The 20995-nt window shown below is 35.4% G+C and overlaps 3 protein-coding genes across 4 annotated transcripts; all 3 read left to right on the top strand.

The window, feature by feature from the left end:
• Positions 1-39: 39 nt before the first annotated feature.
• On the top strand, positions 40-6310 carry LOC149730798 (EF-hand domain-containing family member B-like). Its single transcript, XM_089884023.1, has 11 exons — positions 40-497; positions 900-1049; positions 1537-1717; positions 2194-2323; positions 2657-2767; positions 2923-3006; positions 3524-3746; positions 4253-4460; positions 4711-4888; positions 5453-5576; positions 5951-6310. The coding sequence occupies exons 1-11, from the start codon at positions 384-386 to the stop codon at positions 6113-6115; spliced, it is 1668 nt and encodes a 555-aa protein (XP_089740149.1). The 5' UTR covers positions 40-383; the 3' UTR covers positions 6116-6310.
• Positions 6311-6635: 325 nt separating this feature from the next.
• On the top strand, positions 6636-10372 carry LOC149730797 (uncharacterized). Its single transcript, XM_089884077.1, has 6 exons — positions 6636-6925; positions 6982-7066; positions 7784-7983; positions 8474-8616; positions 9038-9168; positions 9441-10372. The coding sequence occupies exons 1-6, from the start codon at positions 6747-6749 to the stop codon at positions 9585-9587; spliced, it is 885 nt and encodes a 294-aa protein (XP_089740203.1). The 5' UTR covers positions 6636-6746; the 3' UTR covers positions 9588-10372.
• A 2956-nt stretch (positions 10373-13328) lies between these two features.
• LOC149730796 (cGMP-dependent protein kinase 1-like) lies at positions 13329-20930 on the top strand. 2 transcript variants are annotated; one of them, XM_089883989.1, is made up of 13 exons: positions 13329-13624; positions 13781-13843; positions 14478-14579; positions 14785-14907; positions 15070-15234; positions 16060-16245; positions 16999-17715; positions 17949-18061; positions 18174-18336; positions 18751-18891; positions 19150-19290; positions 19603-19722; positions 20108-20930. In XM_089883989.1, the coding sequence occupies exons 1-13, from the start codon at positions 13391-13393 to the stop codon at positions 20258-20260; spliced, it is 2421 nt and encodes an 806-aa protein (XP_089740115.1). In that variant the 5' UTR covers positions 13329-13390; the 3' UTR covers positions 20261-20930. The 2 variants fall into 2 exon arrangements, with proteins under 2 accessions (XP_089740115.1, XP_089740116.1); XM_089883990.1 differs by lacking the exon at positions 13781-13843.
• The last annotated feature ends 65 nt before the right edge of the window (positions 20931-20995 follow it).

Genomic DNA, 20995 nt, shown 5'->3' with positions numbered 1-20995 from the left:
TATTATTATTATAAATACAAACCGCATTTGCTGAGTAAGCCAAAAAAACTTGCTAAGAAAACAAGAAAGAAAAACCAAAAGAAAAGCTTTTTTCTTTGTGCGGATAGCCTTTTTTCTATCTCTCTCGCTCAAAAATATTTACTTCAACATGTAATTTAATACAGAATTTAATAAAAAAAACGTGTTTTTTACAAGTAAAAATATTTGTCTTAAACATAACAAAATAAAATGTACTGTTTAAAATACAAACTCCCCCTTAAGCATTTCAATCGAATCATATATTAACGATTTCGCGAGATGTCGCGCTACCATCGCTTAGCAACAGAGCACGCGACGTTAGTCTTTTCCTTCTGTGTTAATTTTGTTGATTTTACCGCAAAATAATGCAAAGTAACTTGGGAAAATATCGAGACTCGACTCCTGAGCTTTCGCCAGCAGGCAAAATCTTTGAACAAGGTGGAACTGCGAGTGAATGCATTCATGGACGTGGTAAAGAGGTGAGTTATGTTATTTATAAATTGCTCTTAGATATGTTATACTTTTTAACATGCATTTGTTCAATGCAAATAAACTTTGAGCATCTGGTGCCAGACATATACTATTCAAATTTTAAGAATACTATAGTAATATTGATAAAATAACCATATTACCCAGTTTGCAGCAGAATATGACAGTTTCTGACAGACAAAATCTAGTGTGTCAAAACTGATATTTTAGATACACGTGTACAATTTTGATTGGTAAACCTCAGACTCAGAAAACATAATATAGATTTTTTGCTAAATCAATTACTGAACCACTTTGATGTTTTCAACACACAAAAAAAAACATGCATATATATGCAGTAGCTGCCATTTTCTGTAGACCAGACTGTTAAAATTAATCTGTTTTTCTAACAGCCTCCAGTTCCATCTCCAGTGAACAAGTTTTGTAACACGGATGCAGGAAGACCTCCAGTTGCAGAGATGAGGATTCATCATGGAAGAGCAGATGATGAAGATGTTGCATCTCGATATTATCATGGTGTCAGCACTGTGGGTTCCGTAAAGGTGAAAAACTTTAAAATATGCTGTGTGATGATTCATGTCTTTCTAAACTGCTTACTGCCAGGTTTTCCAATTTTTTTTATACATTTATATACAAATTTAGGTATAGTAACCAAACATATTTCATAAAAAAATGGCCATTTTTGGCATTTTTTGTTCAGTTTAACTCGTAACCCCTGACCAGGTTGGGCAACAAACTTCAGGGGTCGTCGAGATTATACCAATTTTCCACAAAGTGTTATATTATACTATTAGCATATACTGTATTATACTATTAATTATGAAGGGTAGCAGTAAATTTTAGGAGATTAAAAGGGCTCACAAGCAAAAACGTGTGGGAAGCTCTGTGTTATTCAGTAATATGATGCCAAGAATACTTATTTTTCAGTATATTGTTAACCTGAAACGTAATTTACTAAAAATGTTAATTTTTGTATATCAAAACAAACATAACAATGTAAGTTTTTTTACAAATGTTTTGTTTAAACAGGCCAAACAACTTGTGAACCCTGAGTTTAAATCTCATTTCAAAAGTTGTGTTGATGCAAAGAAAGAGTCGGCTTATTTAAGTAAAAAGGAGAAACCTTTAGGAAAATCGCGCGACAACAGTGCATTTATGCCTTCGAGTATTGATCGTTTGAAAACTGCATTTGGAAAACCAACTATATTTAGTAAGTGATTTATTCAATGTATTTTATCCATGTTATTTGTTGCTTTCTACTTGTCTTACTAATTTGTCAAAAACTAATTAATGTAATGAACATTTTACCCTTTTTCTGTTTATTGTTTAAACTTCTGCTTAATACTTAACCATTGAAAACCTTTTTTCATTTATTTATTTTTTTTATATAATATATTTTCATTTTTAATCATATGTACAGCTTTATCCGGTTTAAAATTATAAATGACATTGGTTCTAGTTCCCAAGTACATTTGATGTACCTTTTGATTATTATCTTAACGATAATATAATTACTACCCATCTTTTTCATGTTTTATACTTTTACGATCTGCGTTACCTAACCAAAGAGACAAAATAAATTTGAATTATTCATTCATTACACATCATTTTTAACAACATTTTGTTTTAGTTTACAAGTACATATGCTGTGTATATTTTTTTTAAAGTTATTGTGTTAAATTCCAGGCGGTACAGCTGGGGAATGTGTCAATCCTAATAAAACTCCATCACAAGTACAAGAAGAATCACAATTTGCTCATGACATGTACAAGCTTAGTCATAACGACTACAATGTTTCTGAGATGTATGATAGAAAGTAAGAAATGTGTTGCTAATATAAAGTAGTGCTTTTCCATCACCGAACTAAGTCATCTACTAATAGTTCAGAAGCATTTCACCGCTTTTGTACAATGTAAATTCTATTTATTGTATCTTTAAAGTTGAAAAAATACATTAGTTTTAAAAAATTATTTTTATGTTTTTTGAATTTATCCACAGTATTTAAAATTTCTCCCAAAAATGTTGAGAAAATTGTTATCAAGTGTTATTTATTCTAGCAAAATGGTTACCTATGTCTACGTAAAAAAAATGTTTCTAAAATATTAATCATATATATTCATACCATCCTTCTATGTATATCAAATTACAGATACGATTGGAGCAAGTTTACCAAGGAGTCTTTGTATGGAAAAGAAACCCCTCACTTCAATGATGGTAGAAACACATGCAAGTCTCTGAAATGGATTCACGATTTGCAAACGTAAATCATTTTTACAATCTAAATGTATGTTTATAAATTTATGGGGTAATAAATGGGCAAGTCCTGGCCTAAATCTTAGGACCCATAGCATGTGTCATCCTGTGGGATCTTACCCTCATAGAATAGAACATTTATAAGTTGTTTTGTATTCACAGTAAAAAAGGAGCGAGTATTGTTTCCAAACGTGTGGATGATTATAGAGAGAGAACGCAGCCACAGTTGGGATCTGTACACGACCCGTAAGTGAAATATAAAGTTATTATATTCCTTGTGTGTATATACGTTTTGTACTTTGCTGTACTCATTGTTTTTCCACATAAGTATTTCAAAACTTTAAACTACACCATCACAAATAAGAGAATTTATTACAAACTGTTCAGAGTGTAAGGCTAGACACTACTACCATTGTGGGTGTATGTGTCCTTGCGAAAGACTCATAACGCCCCAATCCCCTATAACCATACATTAGAAAAAAATCACTTATGAAGTTACAAAACTCGTAGGCGGACCTAAGGTTTATAAAAAAGAACACCTCATACACCTGTGTACAACAACTGCCATTGCCAGCCACCCGAGGATAAATAAGTTGCATTCATTTCTTAAAATGCAATGCAAATTTTTTATCTAACAATCAATTTTCTATTAGAATTGCGGACACTTTGAACGCACCATTTTCTTTCCAAACGAGATAAATAAGTTTTATTCACTAAATTACAATGCAAAATGTTTAGCCAACAATCACATTTTTTTCATCAGAATTGTGGACACTTTGAACGTACCTCCAGACCACACGTTTGGAATCATGTTAAGACCTGATGAATACGGAGCAGGTGATTTACTTCACGGCCGATCACCGGATGCTTATCTTCGTGGAAGAGACAGGGAGCGAGGAGTGTTACACGCCATCAGACAACATCTCAAGAAAGCTAATTATCATAATTTCAATAACTTGGCTCAAGCATTTGCTCATTATGACAGGGTATGTATAATAGATAAAAACAGGATTTATGTGGTACTTAGAAGGGATGGGGAACATGAGACACTTATTTGGGAGCAGAAAACCTAAGAACATCAGAATATTTTAATACTTCGTGCTAAAGAAGTCTGATCGTACCCCACAGTACTATAACAAATGTTATTTTTCAAACGCGCAATGATAAAGCAAGTTACATTCATTCATTTATTTATTTTTTCATTTTCACCACTAGCAAGTTAAGCAAGTTACATTCATTCATTTGCATAATTTTTATTTTCATCACTACTTGTCAGTGGGTTTATTTGGCAATTAACATATAGGTATCCTGATTTTAAAAGTAGCGTATTTCTGATGTTTCGTCTGCCATCCGGCAGGACTTCATCATGAAATTTGGAAATACACTACGTTTTATACCAGATAAGCGAAAATCATTTGCATTATGCCTGGTAACAAAAGTAACAGAATATTGAAAGGCTGTACAGTATAATATAAAACACATCTCTTTTTAGAACCAAGACGGCTTTATTGATGGAGAAGAACTCAGGAACGTTTGTTACCAATTAAACGTTCCAGTTGAAGATGAAATGTTATTTCTCCTCATGTCATATTGCTGTGCCGAATCTACCGACAGGGAGCATGAGGCAAAAATAGATTATGTCAAGTTCGCTAACTTTTTGAACTGGAAAGATAAGATGCCAATGTCTGCAGATAAAAAAAGTGAGAACTTTATTATATAAAGGTCTTATGTCTTACTAAATTTGTATTTATTTTCTAGTATTTTTTAAGTAGGTATTTTAATATATAAACAGTTTGTTGTAGCGAATGTCTTTTACTACTGATTCTCTTTTCCTAAATGTTTTAATCAATTAAAAAAACTAAAATAAAATGTAAATGTTTTAATTAACTTTAAAAAAAATAAAAAATAGGTATATGTATATATTAAAATTTTATTTGAAATCAATAACAGCTGGAAAAGAACTTCCAATTCCTGATACACCAACCATACAAAAGCAAATCGATCGCTCTGTAACTCAACATAAGACGTCATCATCTGTTATTGGGGCGTTGTCTGCTGTTGATGCAAGCCAGTACAGGAAATATGGGATTCCTACAGTGAGGAGTGATATTGCACCACCAAAAATAAGGTAAGATTAATAAATATGGTAACTACTGTACTTGACGAAGTGTTTCAATGAATGGTGATTTACTATATATCATTTATATTATGAAGTATCTTGGTTAGTATGTGATCATCTGATAGGCATTCACATTTTATCTTTGCATGATGGGGCAATATAAAATGGGTGCAACCAACGTATATGTAACTTAGTGAGAAATCATTTCTCGGAAACCAGAGCCTGTGAATGAATTGTATGTTTCATTTTATGTCAAGTAGGTTCCCAACATTGTGTGTCAAGTGGCTAATTCAGTATAAAGAGACCTAAACGATTCAAATATTATTTACCACATGGATAAGTATGTAGTACCATAAATATCTAAAGTTTCTGAAACCGATTTTTTTTAAACTAAATTTGTCTAAGTTATCAACTATACAGAAAAACAATGATCCCAAAGTTTAACTCGTAAATTGGTACGAGGTATATGAAACAGAAAATTAGTGTTATAACAACTGTCGTTTTCCGGCCTCGCAAGGACAAAGCAAGTTGCATTTATTTATTCACTCTAATTGATATTTATTTAATTACCAGGAGGGTAAGTGACCATGTGAACTATGGTGATGAATCAGACGCTTATGGATTGGTTAATCCAACAATGTACTCAGAAAAAGGGATTTATGAACAAGATATGTTTGAAGCAAGACCAAAAACTGAGGTACTGGGTGTCACATGCAATTAAGTGTGGTACAAATTACAGACTGTTTTGGATATTTTTTTAGTTACCATGTTTGCAAAACGTGCATACATTCAGATCAAAAATAAAATCCGTGTTTAGTTTTAAAAATGGTTTTACATAGTTTAATATTAAATTGTTCGGCGCCGTTGGTGCGTCTGGCTCTAACATATAGGGTTCAGCCACAAAGTTACGTACGTGATAGCAAGCACGAAGTGTATGGAACAGAACACCCGTGTTATACCGACTGTCGTTTTCCCGCCGCGCGAGGATAAAACAATTTACATACATTGATTCATTTTTATCAGTTTGTTTATGTTAACATTTGTTTATAAAATCTTTCAATGGATTTACAGATTGAGAGTATTTTCACAAATATTGGTGTAAATATGACTCCAGAGATGTTTAACGAATTGTGGGAGCTTGCCAAACTGAGAGATCCGCGAGGACGAAACTTGGTATCTGTTGAGACATTTCGTAGCGTGTTAGATGACGTTCAAGCTACTTCCATTACAGCGTGATCATTGTGTTTGTTTTTGTTACTTCTCAGACTTCTGTATCAGTTCTTCAAATTGCTGTGAACTTTTCCATGATTTTTGCACTATTTGCGTAAATTATGCACTTCTAGAATCGTGTGTCATTTTGTTCATTTAATTTTTAAGTTTTTTACTGAACATTGTTCTATTGTGACGTCATTAAATGAAATATTCAAATATCGGTGCTTGACCTATTGTGTTGAAATGAGAAGGAAACATTACACCTTTAGCGTTTGTTTCTTTGTTTATGTTGGCGAATCCAGACTTCCCAATAGAATGACGTCAGCCCTGTGTTTCTGAGCATGAGTCGTCGAGCGAAACGAACGCCTTTTGTGGCAGAAAAGGAAATCGCGCTTTTCAAAAGCAGGTGATATCGTAAAGAGAAACGTTGCTCTCCGCGGTTTTAGCGGGACACGGTTGGAAAAACATAACTAACTTGTCAGACGAATGATTTGCAGGTTTATATTGATATATAGTTTGCTAAGTTTCAGTATGTGCTAATAAGTCTTCCGAAAAGTAGTTTAAAGAGAACTTAATCTAGTGAGACGTATTACATTACAGGTACGGGGTTCCATTAGCCCGGTTCATAGTTATCGGATAACAAAAGCACTGGAGTATGTCGAGATTATTAAGTTTTGTTGTGCTTTGTTCTGTTTTGCTATCTGGACTGTCTTCCAATGCTGAGGACCCGCAGGATTTGTGTACAGATCTTAAATATGGTCTACTTGTACGAGGTTGTCAAGCCAGAATGATTGTTCAACTACAAAACTCGACCCGCCCTTTTGAAATTTGCCCGTGAGTGGCTATAATGTAGTTTTTTAAGCACCATCTTTACGCTAAGTGTTTTACAGTAAGCTGTTTGTTGAAGCCACCAAATGCATCGAGCATGAAGTGAAACTTTGCTACGGGGGTTTGGGAGATGACGCTTATTTAAAGGTAATGTAAAATGACGGTAAAGTAACATGATAGGCTGTGGCCAATAATGGGAGTAATTGAAAACTACAGTACATTAAAGTAAGCCAGGGGCCGATTGGTGAACCTATCAATACCAATAGTAAAGTATGTTATATAGGACTTTACTGGATCGTTATTGGACGAAAAGTGCGTGGTTTTGCATAGCCTACAGATATATGAACATAATAAAAAAATATCACCAATAAATCAGTTTTTAAAGCCACTTTTTCTGCGAAAAATCTTTAAAATATATATGTCAGACATTTGAGAAGCCACGGATATTTTATATTTCTTGTACAGTAAGATAGGACATGTTTTCATTCACTTTTTTATCGTCCCCTTTTAAAGTAAACCAAGAATATTTACAGAATTTAATAACCATAGCGTCGCGACTTTAAAACAGCGATGGTAATTGTTCAAAACACAATCATAAGATACGAGATCCAGGTGCTAACAGTAGCCCGTTTTACCCCACAGTACTACATTATGTGCGTGTGTGCATGTCTGGAAAGCAAATGAGACTTCATCCAGTTTTAAGCGTTGGATAATCCATTTCTGAACGACTTACTATACTTTTATACTTATTGTGGGTGATGTCCTTGTCAAAACCTGAGATTTAAACCACATTGCGCCCTTTTTATACCCCAACACCCAGGAAGCTCATTAAGTTTTTCATGCGACTTATTGTTATCTTTTTAGGAAAAAGAACTCAAACTCCGTCGATTCGGCGACGTTAACCTACACTGTACAAAAGGTGGCCTTCGATCAATTGAATCTATAGTAACTAACGCTACGATTTGTCCGACTACAATACCTGTAGATACAAGCCAAATTCAAGGATGTGAGAGCCAGTTTTACTTGGAGTTTACAGATAACCCAGCAAACGAGCAGCTTTGCGAGTAAGTCAATTTTTAAGGTTAAATATACAGTACTGTAGGAAAAGATGCGATACCTTTAGCACATATATCCCAAAATCCTGAACTTTTTTTTACGAAATAAAGTGTTTTTTTTTAACAATTCACAACGGTCTATAGGAGTCTTGAGGATACGGTTTTAATTCTTTGAATGTTCTTTGTTTACCAGAAAATAGGACCAGAAAAAGGAATAAAAATGTGTCCCATCTCCCCCCTAAAAAACGTGTCCCATCTTCCTATTTGTTAGTTAGCAACGCCCCTTCAGTGCCATGAGGATACAGTTATATAAATCTGAAATATTTGTAATTTACTACCAATATAGGGACGATAAAAGATAAGAGAAACATGGACAATCCCCAACCTACTATATAAAAATAAAATATAAAGACCATACACATACAAATATTAATATACCCAACCACAATATTCAAGACTCTTAGGTTGTGGAATACGTAACTGCTACCATGTATTTCAGCACTTATGCAAAAACACGGGTTTGTCAAAACGATATTTTGCTGTCGGTGTGCGGAACTGAGTTTATGGATCCAGATGGAATATTCCATAAAGAGATGAACCCAGCACTATCTGCAGATCTATATTGCCCTGATGTAACAAAAGGTTTATAACTAATGCCAATTTGTGTTTATTTGTAATCACTGCGTGGCGGAGCAACGACAGTCATTATATAACACGGATGCCATATTATTTTGAATAGCTCTTTAGTGACTTACACTAACTATAACTTGGTTATACATTAGATCACAATTGAATATTCATTTACAATTTTTTATTTTTCGTTGGTATATGCCCCTTTGTGTGTCTTGTTGAATGACACATGCGCCCATAATAGCATCTCGCAGGGTCAACGACAATCTTTACAACACGGATGTTCTGTTTCACACACCTCGTGTCCGCTTACGTGTTACCATATACGTAACTTTGTTGGTAATTATTTTGTTTGTATACTACGATTTAAACGCACGAACAATAGTGGATCCACTACACAGGACTAATACTATATGTTTTCTATACCATTTAGCTCTTCTGGATCAGTTTGACGTTATTGAAAAAGGAACAGGGCACGAAAAACCATCGTTACAAGTCATAATACCTATAGTTGTGATTGCATTGTTGATCACTATTGGTTTAATCGCTGGCATCTGTTACATGGTAAGTTATAGTTTTGTAGTTTACGTTCTATAGCGTTGCTTGAATGATTGAATAAACGAGTAGTGGGCAACGATGGGCATCATAAGCCTGTATATAAGTATACGCTAAAGGGCGCCAAAGAGCAATTATGCGCGACGTATGAAACCGAATTCTCTCAAAATGCAAAAACACACATTGTTTATAACTACGAAAACTAAAAACAGCTAAAAAATAATTACTTTTTGAGGCTTATCCCGGACCCAATTTTATCTTTTTTTTTTCTATTTTTGCAGAGAAACCGCGACGACTCGGTGCCGAAAAAGAACGAGACTCAAAAGAAGGAAGAAAGTGGAGTGGTTGAGACACAACCGACCACAGTGGGCGAAGAGATGGTTCCTCTGTCTACATTGCACAATGATGATGGCATATCACCTGCTTGACCATGGGCCAACATGAACGATTGTCGGTTTTATAGTGCTCTGGGGTAAGATGGGATAACATTAGCACCTAAACCTCATATTTCTTGATCGTGTTTTAAACAATTAGCAACGCTCTTTTAACGTCGCGGGGTTTATAAAATTTTGTAAAATGTTATTTTTTACTTTACCAAATTGAACGAGAAAAAGAACGAAAAATTTCCCAACTTACCCCACCCTGTTATATTTTTATACAACGTTTCGTTTGCTACAGCGGTACTATCAACATTGTATGTTCCGTCCGCATGAATAAGCCGGAGGAATAATTTGAAAAATCGAATTTGTCCGACAGATTTTTGTATGATTCTTTGACCTGTGCGCAAATTAAATAAAACCGATTAAAAGAGATCTTATATTGGTTTAAAATTGATCCACGTAAGGTTGATCGTATTCTAATACTGTTTACGTTATATGTAACTTCTTTCATACATTGGCTCAATAAGCAAAATTTCGTTCATCGTATTCGAATTTATTTAAATCTAAAATGACTATAACAACTATTAAAATACACCTGATCTCAAACGTTTTTTTTTCTAAGAAATATGCCTTGTTTTTTCTGTATTCTATATCGTAGATCTTACTGGTATTAAAACGACAGCAAACAGTAACAATTTACAACTCGTATACTTAACCGTAAACTTCATTGGCATTAAACTAGTACTAAAATAATATTTGACTCTGAATTTTCACACTAAGAATTTGGCCTTGTTGCAAAAAGTGCTAATACACATATATAGTGGAGTTTCATATATGATACGTGCAAAGTTTTCAAGACAAGATATGCAAAACACCCTAAATCCGCTTTACGTTTGTTTTTTTACAACTTTCAAAAAAGTCACGTAATTCCAATACTTTAGGCTTGATGAGTTTTTATCGGCCTGCATTTAGTTTTACAGCTGGAGCAATACCAAATAATCCTATTTGTTTTTTATTTTTCTGGTAGTTTCATACGATAGGTGCGAGTTTGCAACGTTTATGCCTGGACGTGAAAAATAAATTGCTTGTAGCTACACTCTTGGGAAATTACAATCACGTACACACATAATTGTCGGGAAGCTTCGGGTCAATACACTGATTAATCTCCAAAGATTCGTTCTAACCGCTGTTCGCACCCCAAGTGCGTAGGTAATTCGTTACAGTTTGTACACAGCTTTCGAATTTCACAGCTCATCGAGTAACTGACAGCAATGTAACCGCGTTGTTCGCCGTCGGTAAAGGGTTAGTTGGGTTTTCATTTCGATATGCCAATCAATAAAGCCCGGCTGCAAAACAGCAACGTTCAGTCAGTTAGAGAAGTTACCCGAACGTAAAGTCATATTAAACTGGTTTATGCATGTTATAACTGCGTCGCTTTCGCTCGAGTTCGACATGGAATATATAACAAGCAATTTTCCAGAAGAGATTTTTTGGTATTTTACATGAAATAAATATGCGAAATTTCGCATCTGGAACCTGCACGCAAGTTATAAGTCACCATGGTTTACTAACCAGCTTTGTGTAGCGTCAGCACGGCCCTTTGCTGAAGGCAAGCTCAGAAATCGATTAAATTAACGGCGGTCCAGGTGGCCCTTTAAAATAACAAGGGGTACGTGTAAAAAAACATAAAAATTCGAAGAGTTGAAACTATGTAGAAAGAATTTATGCGAACTGTTGCATTCTGCGAAATCCTGCTGGGCTACACGAAGATAATTGGGATCCGCGGCGCCACAGAACGAAGCAAGTCAATGTGTTATCAGACGGCAGCTGCATCTACATAGCTTATATTAAAGCAAAATTCTTACAGGGGGATTTAGGGCGACCTAAGTAGAAAGTGGGGTGTAAGTAGTGTAGCTAGTTTCATACACTAAGCATGTAAGTCGGCTGTATACAGTTTAAGATGATTTACTGCATCGCTAAGTAACGGAATGTTGTTTTGGATGATTAAAGTTTAATTAATACACATAGGAAATTTGATTGTAATAGTTAGTTTTTGATGGTGGCAGTTAAAGCTATGCCAACAGACTATTTCAGCAGTTATAAATGATCGCTATAGTAACACATACAGTGTCATACCCTTAACGACAATGTTCTGTTTATCTTTTCCGTAATCGTATAGCAAATATAGGAAGAAATTGCTTCATCACCGGTTTATACGCAGGATATATGGCGAGCTAGTGTAATGTGTACTCTTATGTCATACACCGCAGTAAAAGACAAGCTAGAAGGTTTAATTGCGTCCATAGTTACGTAAGAGGACGAGTGAGTTTGGGGCGCACGAACTAATAAAGAATAACCCAATTTCCAGGAAGAGAAATCTACCGCCCGCAAAATTTGCTCTGTGTCACACATTAACCAGCTATAATGTTGGAGCGGTACAAACACAACAAAGCAATCATTAAAGATAACCCAGACATATACGTTCATAACTTCCCATTGTGTGGTTTAATAACTCGTAGGGCCAGGCCGTGGAGTATTTTTACAGGGAGGACACATAGTGTTTATAGAAAAATCAAGGTTTTAAGAGAAGGTATATAATGCTTATTTGTTGAGTATAGGAATGCTCATTTCGATCTTTAATCTAGTAATAAAATTAGGATTCGGATTTTCCTAGATTTTTAGTTTTCCCAAATAAATTAGATTGGCGTATAGGCTTATTTTGTTTCTGTTTATTTTTATACAAGGTGTATTTATTTAATGTGTGTATATATATAATTTACTGTTGATACTCTGTTGTACAGGTGTACAGTCTAGTCAGGGTTTACAGCAACACTATGTAATACCTATAACAGTGGATGAAAGAAAGTGCTAACAAGAAGCTAATATGCCAAAATCGATATCAAAATAACATAATGGGAAGGAAATAAGTCTATTAGAACGCACACGGTTATTGACCGAAGTAATAAGCGAGTAATGTCCAGTCAGAAGCAAGGCTAAAGTAATACGGTCCACTGAGACGAAAGACAGAGATTTGTTTTGCGAGGGTGAAATATATGATAAGTCTAGGGCTGAAATTTACCTTTTAGTTTTGAATATAGTACGATCGGGTAAGATAGGAAATGGTTTCGTTCTCTTTTCTCGTGCTACATTTGATAATAAACAAATATTGTGAGAATTATAGAGGGCTAGGGAAAGACGGGACACCTTAATCACATAATGGTAATCGTAAGGATACGGTTTATGACTCTTTGAATGTTCTTTGTTTACTACCAAATGGGAGGAGAAAATGGAATGAAAAGGTATCCCATCTTTCCCACCCACTATACATAACCTTAGCTCCGCGACGCGGGTTAAAAATATTTAATTTGGTTCCTTACAGTAACCCATTTTACTACACTATGTATATAAAGTTAAAATAATGTACCAGAAGGCTAAATATCCAAACACGCGCACATGTAAGTAGACATGGAAAGGAACGAAATGATTGAATGCATTGGGCAATATATGAATTAATCATGAAGGTCCAATATATAAAGCTAGATGTTTGTAAAAGAGTCGCTCTTCAATCAATACTAAAAGAAATAAAATACGACCTGGCACGGGTGATCACGGTATAGTTATACGCAGTACAGTTGGAAGGCGCAGGTGTTAAAACATATAAATTGATGAGATTTATCGGTTTTCACAAATTTTTGCACAAAATTATGTTTTGCTCTCGGTCAGATTAAATCACAGACGGCAGTTATTTTTGAATTACATGAATTAAAATGTGTTTAGTTCCAATACGACGGGTGACAAAAATTGATTTTTTGTTACAGAACTAGTACATGGTACATTAGGATTTTTGAAATATGCCGTGCAAGTGCTGGCCCTTTAAAAAACACCATGACGTTTCGAATCCGGGCGATCATGGGCATAACGGTGAAGGCCCACAAACTTACAGGTTTACCAGCAGAAGCGATGCCCAGCCTACCTATGTAAACACGGAAGGCGATAATGCGAGAAAAGATGAAATTATTATGGAACTCACCACCAAAAATGAAAGCCTTAAACGCATAGCCAACCAAGCTACTTTGGACATGCAGGTAAAAAAATGTCAGCGGTTATTTTTTTTTTTTTCAATAAACGTTACTTTATTTTTGTAAAAGTTTATATAAAACTCGCGGCGTTTTTTTGGTACTACTCACGCCATGTTTGTGTATGTTGGTGTACTATACAACTCATTTATACTCGCATTCAAGTTGGTGAAAGACAGAACTAAGAATGTTGAAACAGAAGTGATTCAATTACGAAGAACGAATGAGGTAACACCAGGAATAGAACGTACCGTCTTCACTTTACCACCGTTTTTAATATCTGCACATTCACTTTTAATCAGCTATTTCTTTACCTTTGTTTGTTACCACATAGAAAGTTATGCGCCACAGTGTCTCTATGTTAATGCACTAATCAATATAATGTTTTATCACGGTTTCAATCATATACACACTGTACCAGCACTGTACAAATTCGTCAATTGCAATTAGGACTTCATAACTCTCTAACAAAAGAAACTCTACTTTAAATAATTTAAATATTTGTCGTTTGTTTTGTAGCTTATATGTTTGTACAAATTAAACACTCCTAATTTTACCTGTCGTCGTTGCTTTTAGCTTATGTTGTACCAGCAATGCGTATCAGTATAATACTTTTCCTAACATGATTAAATATTTAATGGATATCCGGATCGAATGTCTTGTGTATACAAGTTGACAGAATAATTAATCCGATTGCTGTTTTATGACTGTTTGCGTATTGGACAGTTTGTTTAGCGAGCTTGCTAATCGGTCATCTGAGCCACTCCTTCGTAACATATGTGTTCGTTAAAACATAATTTTATTTGTTTGACCAACTGTCCATTTGGACAAGCGAAACTATTCCTTACCTTTTGATTTTTAGGAGTTGGAAAAAAATCGAAAAAAACTTGAGAAAGAACTCGACCATAAAGATCAAGAGATCGAAAAATTAAAAGAAATATTGGAGTCCATACGCTCCAACAATGTAAGATCCAGCTAGTAACTATTGGCAAGCCTGTAAGGCCTATATAGGATTTATTGATCCAATGTTTTAAATGGTTCTGGGTATAGGCCTAACCGTTACGCTGTCTTGGTATTTAGGAATAGTGTCATGAAATATTAAATGCATTATGTATAAGACGTTGCAGAAACGATTAAAACACGCGTTTAATTACTGTTTTCGTGTGCAGCAAAATACAGGACCCAAAAACAACAGAAAAAAGAAGAATGTTATTGTTGGGTCGAAAGTGGAAACACATGTCGAATTGAAAAAGCACCAGAAAACACCAGAACAGAAAAAGTTCTTAAAAGAGGCGAGTACATGAGATAGATGTGATGCTTTCAAGTGTAAAATTTTAATGCATATTTAAATTCTGTGTTTGTTAGTGATAAAGCTATTCACGTCTACATTCGTTTTTATCGTTGACTTTTTTGTCGTAAGTTTTAGCACTAATTTTGCTTTACCTCTACTGCAGGCAATTCTCCGAAATGATTTTTTGAAGAAACTGAGCGAAGAGCAAATAAATGAAATGATAGATTACCTACAAAGAAGTCTTCCGCAAAACGATATTTTCATTAAAGAAGGAACGAACGGAGATAGATTATACATTCTAGAATCTGGTGAACTTGACGTCACACAGGTATTTTGTTACGTCACACAGCGAGCAAACGAACTGTGGTATACGCTTTATTAGCTGACTAAATAAACTACGCTGCGATCACGAACAAATATAATAAAGATAACGGCAAAGTCACAGTTTATTTAAAGGGCAATGAACCAGCTTACACATAAATCTCATATTTCATATACTAATATAGCACGACCGCTGTATAGGCCCTCACCCTTATACAACTAATGCGCTTAAATTCGATATTCCAATGTAGCTATACCTATTCCTATTAATTTCATACTTGAGTACTCACAGTTTAAAACCAGTTTATATATTTCCTCTGTCTCTGTGGTCATCGGATCCAGTTTGAAACTTGTACTTGTTTTGGGCAGAGAACAGCGAACTTGTGAAATAAAAGCCATATTAACCTTTTTGTTAACTACTCCTACAACCATTTTTAAAACATATTTTTTGTGTGGCACCTATACAAAGTAGCTACAAGGTTCTGTGTACTGTTATCCAATTCATTCGTTGTGTTATTCACAACAATTATGGTTACAATGGATGTTTTGTGTTGAGTCTTTAATAGGAATACCTCATGGAATAACGAGAACGCTAGTTTCGGAAACAATATGCTATCCATTCACTTATATACAGCAAAATTAGCATTGCCTTGAAAATGTCCATAATTTGCTCTTCAGCTGTTTATTAATGTTTTTAGTCAGTCGTATTGTTTACAAGTTTCGGAAACAATACGTTAATCATTCACTTATAAAGCAGAACTAGCATTTCTTTGAGAAATGTACTTAATTTCCTCTTCAACTAATGTTTTAAATGACTCATATTTTTACACAGGGTTCAACTTACCTTACAACCATGAAAGCAGGTTCTGTATTCGGGGAGTTAGCAATCCTATACAACTGTAAGAGAACCGCTACTGTCACAGCAAAGACACCAACCAAAATCTGGATGCTTGAGAGAAGTGTTTTCCAAAATATTATGATGAGAACTACGAACACGAAACGCACAGAAATAGCTGATGTAAGCTGACTTTTGTTTACCTTTTTAGTCATGCTAAGCAGGCAGAAATGGTTACGCAATAATTACTTGTTCAGGGACGTTGTCATGACGACAGTCGTCCGCGTTGTCTGTCGTTGTCTTGCCTATACTGAGAAGTAATGACTAAAATCATAAAGTATAATTTCGACTATAGCTTATCAGTGCTCAAATAAAGTATAATACTAAAACTAATGATACATTTACACGTTATCCCGACGACGACCATTCACATAATACTAAAAACGGTTGCTAAAACAACCATAGGCCTACAGAGCAACAGTAGCCTACAACGTGGACTAACACATTCCATACAAATAACACTAAAATGTCTGCAAGAACCTGCAGCACGCCTCAATTATGCGGCGGCACAAAAGTCGGTATAACTCGCCAGTAATTATTAGTAAGACAAGTCGGCGCCCAAAAGATTAATCAAACCTACACAGTACGCAAGATCAGTTAAAAACAAATCAAGTGCATATTCCTGTACGAACACACTGACGCAAAGGAAAACTTTGTCATTGAAATTGCTGCACACATATCATAACGTATAGAATCACATAGGACAATCTAACATAATTTAACTGATACGAAAGAATTCGCATTTAAAAACTCGTATTTCACAATGTTGAATGATAAAGCTAAAATTGAAGTTTGTGTGTTTGTTATCATGATCGTTGTGACGGAAAAGATGTATTTGCATTTAAAGTTAAGATTCAAGTAACCTATTTTATACAGGCGCTAAGAAAAGTTCCAATCCTGAAACAAATCAGCAACTCAAAGTTAGGGAAGATTACCGATGCTCTTGAAGAGGACACCTTTCATCAAGGAGAGTATATCATCCGGGAGGGTGAGAGCGGAGAGACATTCTACATCATCCTGGAAGGAGAAGTTGATGTCACGACTCAGAGTAAAGAGTACAGCGACAGTACTGAGGAACCGAGTCTCGCAGAGACATTTATTCGCACTCTGCGGAAAGGAGATTATTTCGGTGAAAAAGCCTTGCGAAGTGAAAGTGGGATTCGTGGAGCAAATGTTATTGCTAAAAGTACAGTCGTACGGTGCAGGACTCTTGATAAGAAACCGTTCTTGCAACTCATCGGTAACTTAGCCGATAAAGACTGGGATGCCCATAACAGTATTAGCAGCAGTGGCAGTAACGGTAGCGGGGTTACTTTGCGCCCACCCAGTAGCACGATGTCTAGCAAATCACCCGCGCTTGGTGCGGCAAGGAAATCAACTGGAAGATTAATTATTGATGCGCCAAGAATGGCCCGGCCATCCAGCACACTTCTTGATCTGCCACAAAAAAGGCTGCGCCATTCTTTCGAGGGAATAACTCTTAACGATTTCGAGTTTGTTGGAGTGTTAGGTGTTGGCGGGTTTGGGCGTGTGGAACTTGTTCGCTTCCGAGACAAACCGAATCAAAACTTTGCATTGAAATGCATGAAAAAGGTAAATATATCATGTTGGGTGCAACATGTACGCTTTTTAACTGACATTCTTTCTTATATCTTTTATTCAAAGCGTTTTTAACAACTGTCCTTTTGCTGTTAATTCCCTCTCTTCGTTCTTTAAAAAAAAACAAGATCTTCGTTATCGTTTTCGAAGAGATAAATAAAAATGATGTTGTGTTACGTTACGTCAAATGCAAGCATGGTAACATTAAAGTCTTTATTGTGTTTCAGACACATATCGTGGAAACAAAACAAGAGGAGCATATTTACTCCGAGAAGAGAATCATGAGAGATTCAGATTGTCCATTTATTGTCCAGTTGCACCGTACATTCAAAAACGACAGGTGAGGTTTTGATGGGGACAAGGAAAGTCCCATATTGCCCCACAACATGTCCCTTCTTACCTCACCCTACTTAACTTCAACGTTAACTCCTTGTATGTTTAAATTTCACCAGGTATGTTTATATGTTGATGGAGGCATGCCTTGGCGGGGAACTGTGGTCCAAGCTTAGAGATGATGGATACTTCGATGACAGCAGAGCTCGTTTCTACACGGCTTGTGTGGTTGAGGCTTTGGAATACATGCATCTCCGTGGGATCGTTTACAGAGATTTAAAGGTTTGTTTGAAGAGCACTCGCTTTACATAATATAGCAGGGTGGGGGGAGACGGGACACCTTTAGCACATAATATTCGAATATACTGATCGTGTTTCAAACAATTAAAAACGGTCTATGGGAGTCGTGAGGATACGGTTTTATAATTATTTGATTTTTTTGTTTACCATCAAATAGGACGAGAAAATATAATAAAAATGTTTCACCCTTCCCCACCCTACTATAATTCTTCATAAGGTACTTATTAGTTGTGCTAGAGACGCACTTTTACCAAAATGTATGGAAGGTTGTGAATCCTTGTAACGACTCGATCGATATTTCTTTTTGACTTGCTGGCCGTTCGTTTGGTCATTATTACGTTTATTACGCATTGACGGCGAAAACGAAATCGAAAATTTAATATGTTCTCTTGACAGCCGGAGAATTTACTACTGGACTCCAGAGGATACGTTAAAATTGTTGACTTTGGATTTGCTAAGACTATTAGCCATGGAGAGAGAACATGGACATTCTGTGGCACACCTGAATACGTGGCACCAGAAGTTATTCTAAACAAGGTATAAATATATATAAGTTTGTCAGCGTTTCAGGTATTAGTTACATCGCATACTAAAATGTATACCGTATTCGAAAAGATAATTTGTGTACTTTGTAATTATCACCTGTGTTTGTTTTACGTGGGCACAGGCGTATGAGTACATTGTGAGTTATGTACAAATATGGGGAACTCCGTAGCATAAAGTGGCAAAAAGTAATTTATTTTAACAAATTTCCAAATACTTTTTAAACCCTCCGAAACTATTTTTACTATATAGGGTCACGATATAGCGGTGGATTACTGGGCGTTGGGAATTCTTATATTTGAAATGTTGACGGGAAATCCACCATTTAACTCCTCCGATGCGATGAAAACGTACAGAATGGCGCTAAAGGGAATTGACGCTATTGAATGGCCGGTAAATCTGTTTATAAATAAGCTAACATCCTTTATTTTTCTCGCATGTTGGGAAAACTTATTATTTTAATACTGTGTTATGTTTGGTACACCCCACATCCCCAAGTTAGTAAGCAGATTAGTTTGTCAGTGAATGTGTTTTCCTGTATGGCTTATAATTTAGACATCCAGTTACTCAATATGTGGTCATGCCATTTTTTTAAGAACGCACACGTTCACAATAAGGGACCTGTATATGGTCGACTACTGTGCCTGGCGAATGAAGCCATTTTTCAATAAACTATATTGTTAAGCATACTGTTTTGTGTTTCAGTTAAAAATTAGAAAAACAGTTCAGAACTTAATACGAAGATTATGTCGTGAGAACCCTGCGGAACGTATTGGGAATTTAAAAGAAGGAATCAAGGAAATTCGAAATCACCGTTGGTTTGCGGTAAAAACATATATTACTTATACAACTGTAATATTTGAAAAATGTAGTTTGTATAGTGTTACGTGGTGTGGTGTTTTGACAATTAGGTATTTGTTATAAATGTGTATTGTAGCGTGGGGTAAGATGGGATATGTTTTCATTCTCTTTTCTTATCTCATTTGGTAGTAAAATAAAATATGGATGTTATGTGCTAACAGTATATGCTTACTTACCCCGCAGTACTATAGTTTGTTTTTATCCCAATTTTTAGCGATGTGTACGCATATGTCAAATCGAATAAAATAAAATTTAAATTAACATGTTAACCAACCAATCGCCTACCCCACATTATTAGCTTTATTCTGTGTGTTAGTTTAATATTTCAGGTCAAACGGTATTTTTGCAGGGATTCCATTGGGAGGGCCTGAGAAAAGGAGAATTAAAAGCACCATATATTCCTGAGATAACTGACGCGTCGGATTTGAGAAATTTTGACCGTTTTGGACGAGAGGACGAAGTGGTAGAAAAAGAATTCTCCGGATGGGATAAAGATTTTTAAATCAATGTTTTTTTTGGGCGCACTTGTTTTAGCATGTGGTACTTCAGTCAGAACAGTTTTCATCGATTTTATTTGTTTTTTTCGTTTTTTTTTTGTGTCGTGATTAGATTCTGAGCGAAGAAATGCGTTTGAACCGTTTCTGCCTCTTTTAAATTGTTCTTCATTTCCATGCAGCCATATTTGCACTTTCCTAATTGAAATCTTCAGATTTGGTGCCTGTGACCTGGTATATGTATATTCTAATTCTTCAACGTATAAAAATCAATGATAAAATCAAACTAACGACTGAATGTGTCTCTTTTAAATTATTTTGTTCCAATTTTCCGTTTTAAAATATTTTGTTGTTTTGTTAGACTCTGTTATCAAAATGCACTGTTTTCGTTTGTGGCACTACTCAGTTTATTCTTACAACACGTTCGTTATCACATATACCTGACATTTGCGCGTAACTTGACATTTGAACAAGCTTGAACGCAATTTCTGATTGACGTCAAACATACCCGTATGACGTCGCAATATGGCAAACTTTAACTTGACAGTATCATTTATGGCAGGCTTTATTTATGCTTACTGATTTTTTATTCCGTCGTACAAGATATGTTATGTACTGTTGTAGACAATTTCTTTTACGCGCTCGGATTTCAACAAATATTTCAAGGGATATCAGCTAGCTTTGCAGTTTTATGTACAGTTTATAAAGTAAAGGATGACACGCAATTTTCGTGTACATGATTA

Source organism: Ciona robusta, chromosome 9, assembly GCF_009617815.1.
Source record: "Ciona robusta chromosome 9, ASM961781v2".
NCBI classification, from domain to species: domain Eukaryota; kingdom Metazoa; phylum Chordata; class Ascidiacea; order Phlebobranchia; family Cionidae; genus Ciona; species Ciona robusta.
This window is presented reverse-complemented; position numbering and strand designations above follow the sequence as displayed.

Excerpts from the sequence above, each read along its gene's own strand:
- LOC149730798 (XM_089884023.1), top strand. The coding sequence starts at position 384 with ATGCAAAGTAACTTGGGAAAATATCGAGACTCGACTCCTGAGCTTTCG. Across the intron at positions 498-899 it reads TTCATGGACGTGGTAAAGAG|CCTCCAGTTCCATCTCCAGT; the intron begins GTGAGTTATGTT and ends TTTTTCTAACAG. Across the intron at positions 1,050-1,536 it reads GCACTGTGGGTTCCGTAAAG|GCCAAACAACTTGTGAACCC; the intron begins GTGAAAAACTTT and ends TTGTTTAAACAG.
- LOC149730797 (XM_089884077.1), top strand. The coding sequence starts at position 6,747 with ATGTCGAGATTATTAAGTTTTGTTGTGCTTTGTTCTGTTTTGCTATCT. Across the intron at positions 6,926-6,981 it reads CGCCCTTTTGAAATTTGCCC|TAAGCTGTTTGTTGAAGCCA; the intron begins GTGAGTGGCTAT and ends AGTGTTTTACAG. Across the intron at positions 7,067-7,783 it reads GAGATGACGCTTATTTAAAG|GAAAAAGAACTCAAACTCCG; the intron begins GTAATGTAAAAT and ends TTATCTTTTTAG.
- LOC149730796 (XM_089883989.1), top strand. The coding sequence starts at position 13,391 with ATGCCGTGCAAGTGCTGGCCCTTTAAAAAACACCATGACGTTTCGAAT. Across the intron at positions 13,625-13,780 it reads AAGCTACTTTGGACATGCAG|TTGGTGAAAGACAGAACTAA; the intron begins GTAAAAAAATGT and ends CTCGCATTCAAG. Across the intron at positions 19,723-20,107 it reads GAAATCACCGTTGGTTTGCG|GGATTCCATTGGGAGGGCCT; the intron begins GTAAAAACATAT and ends GTATTTTTGCAG.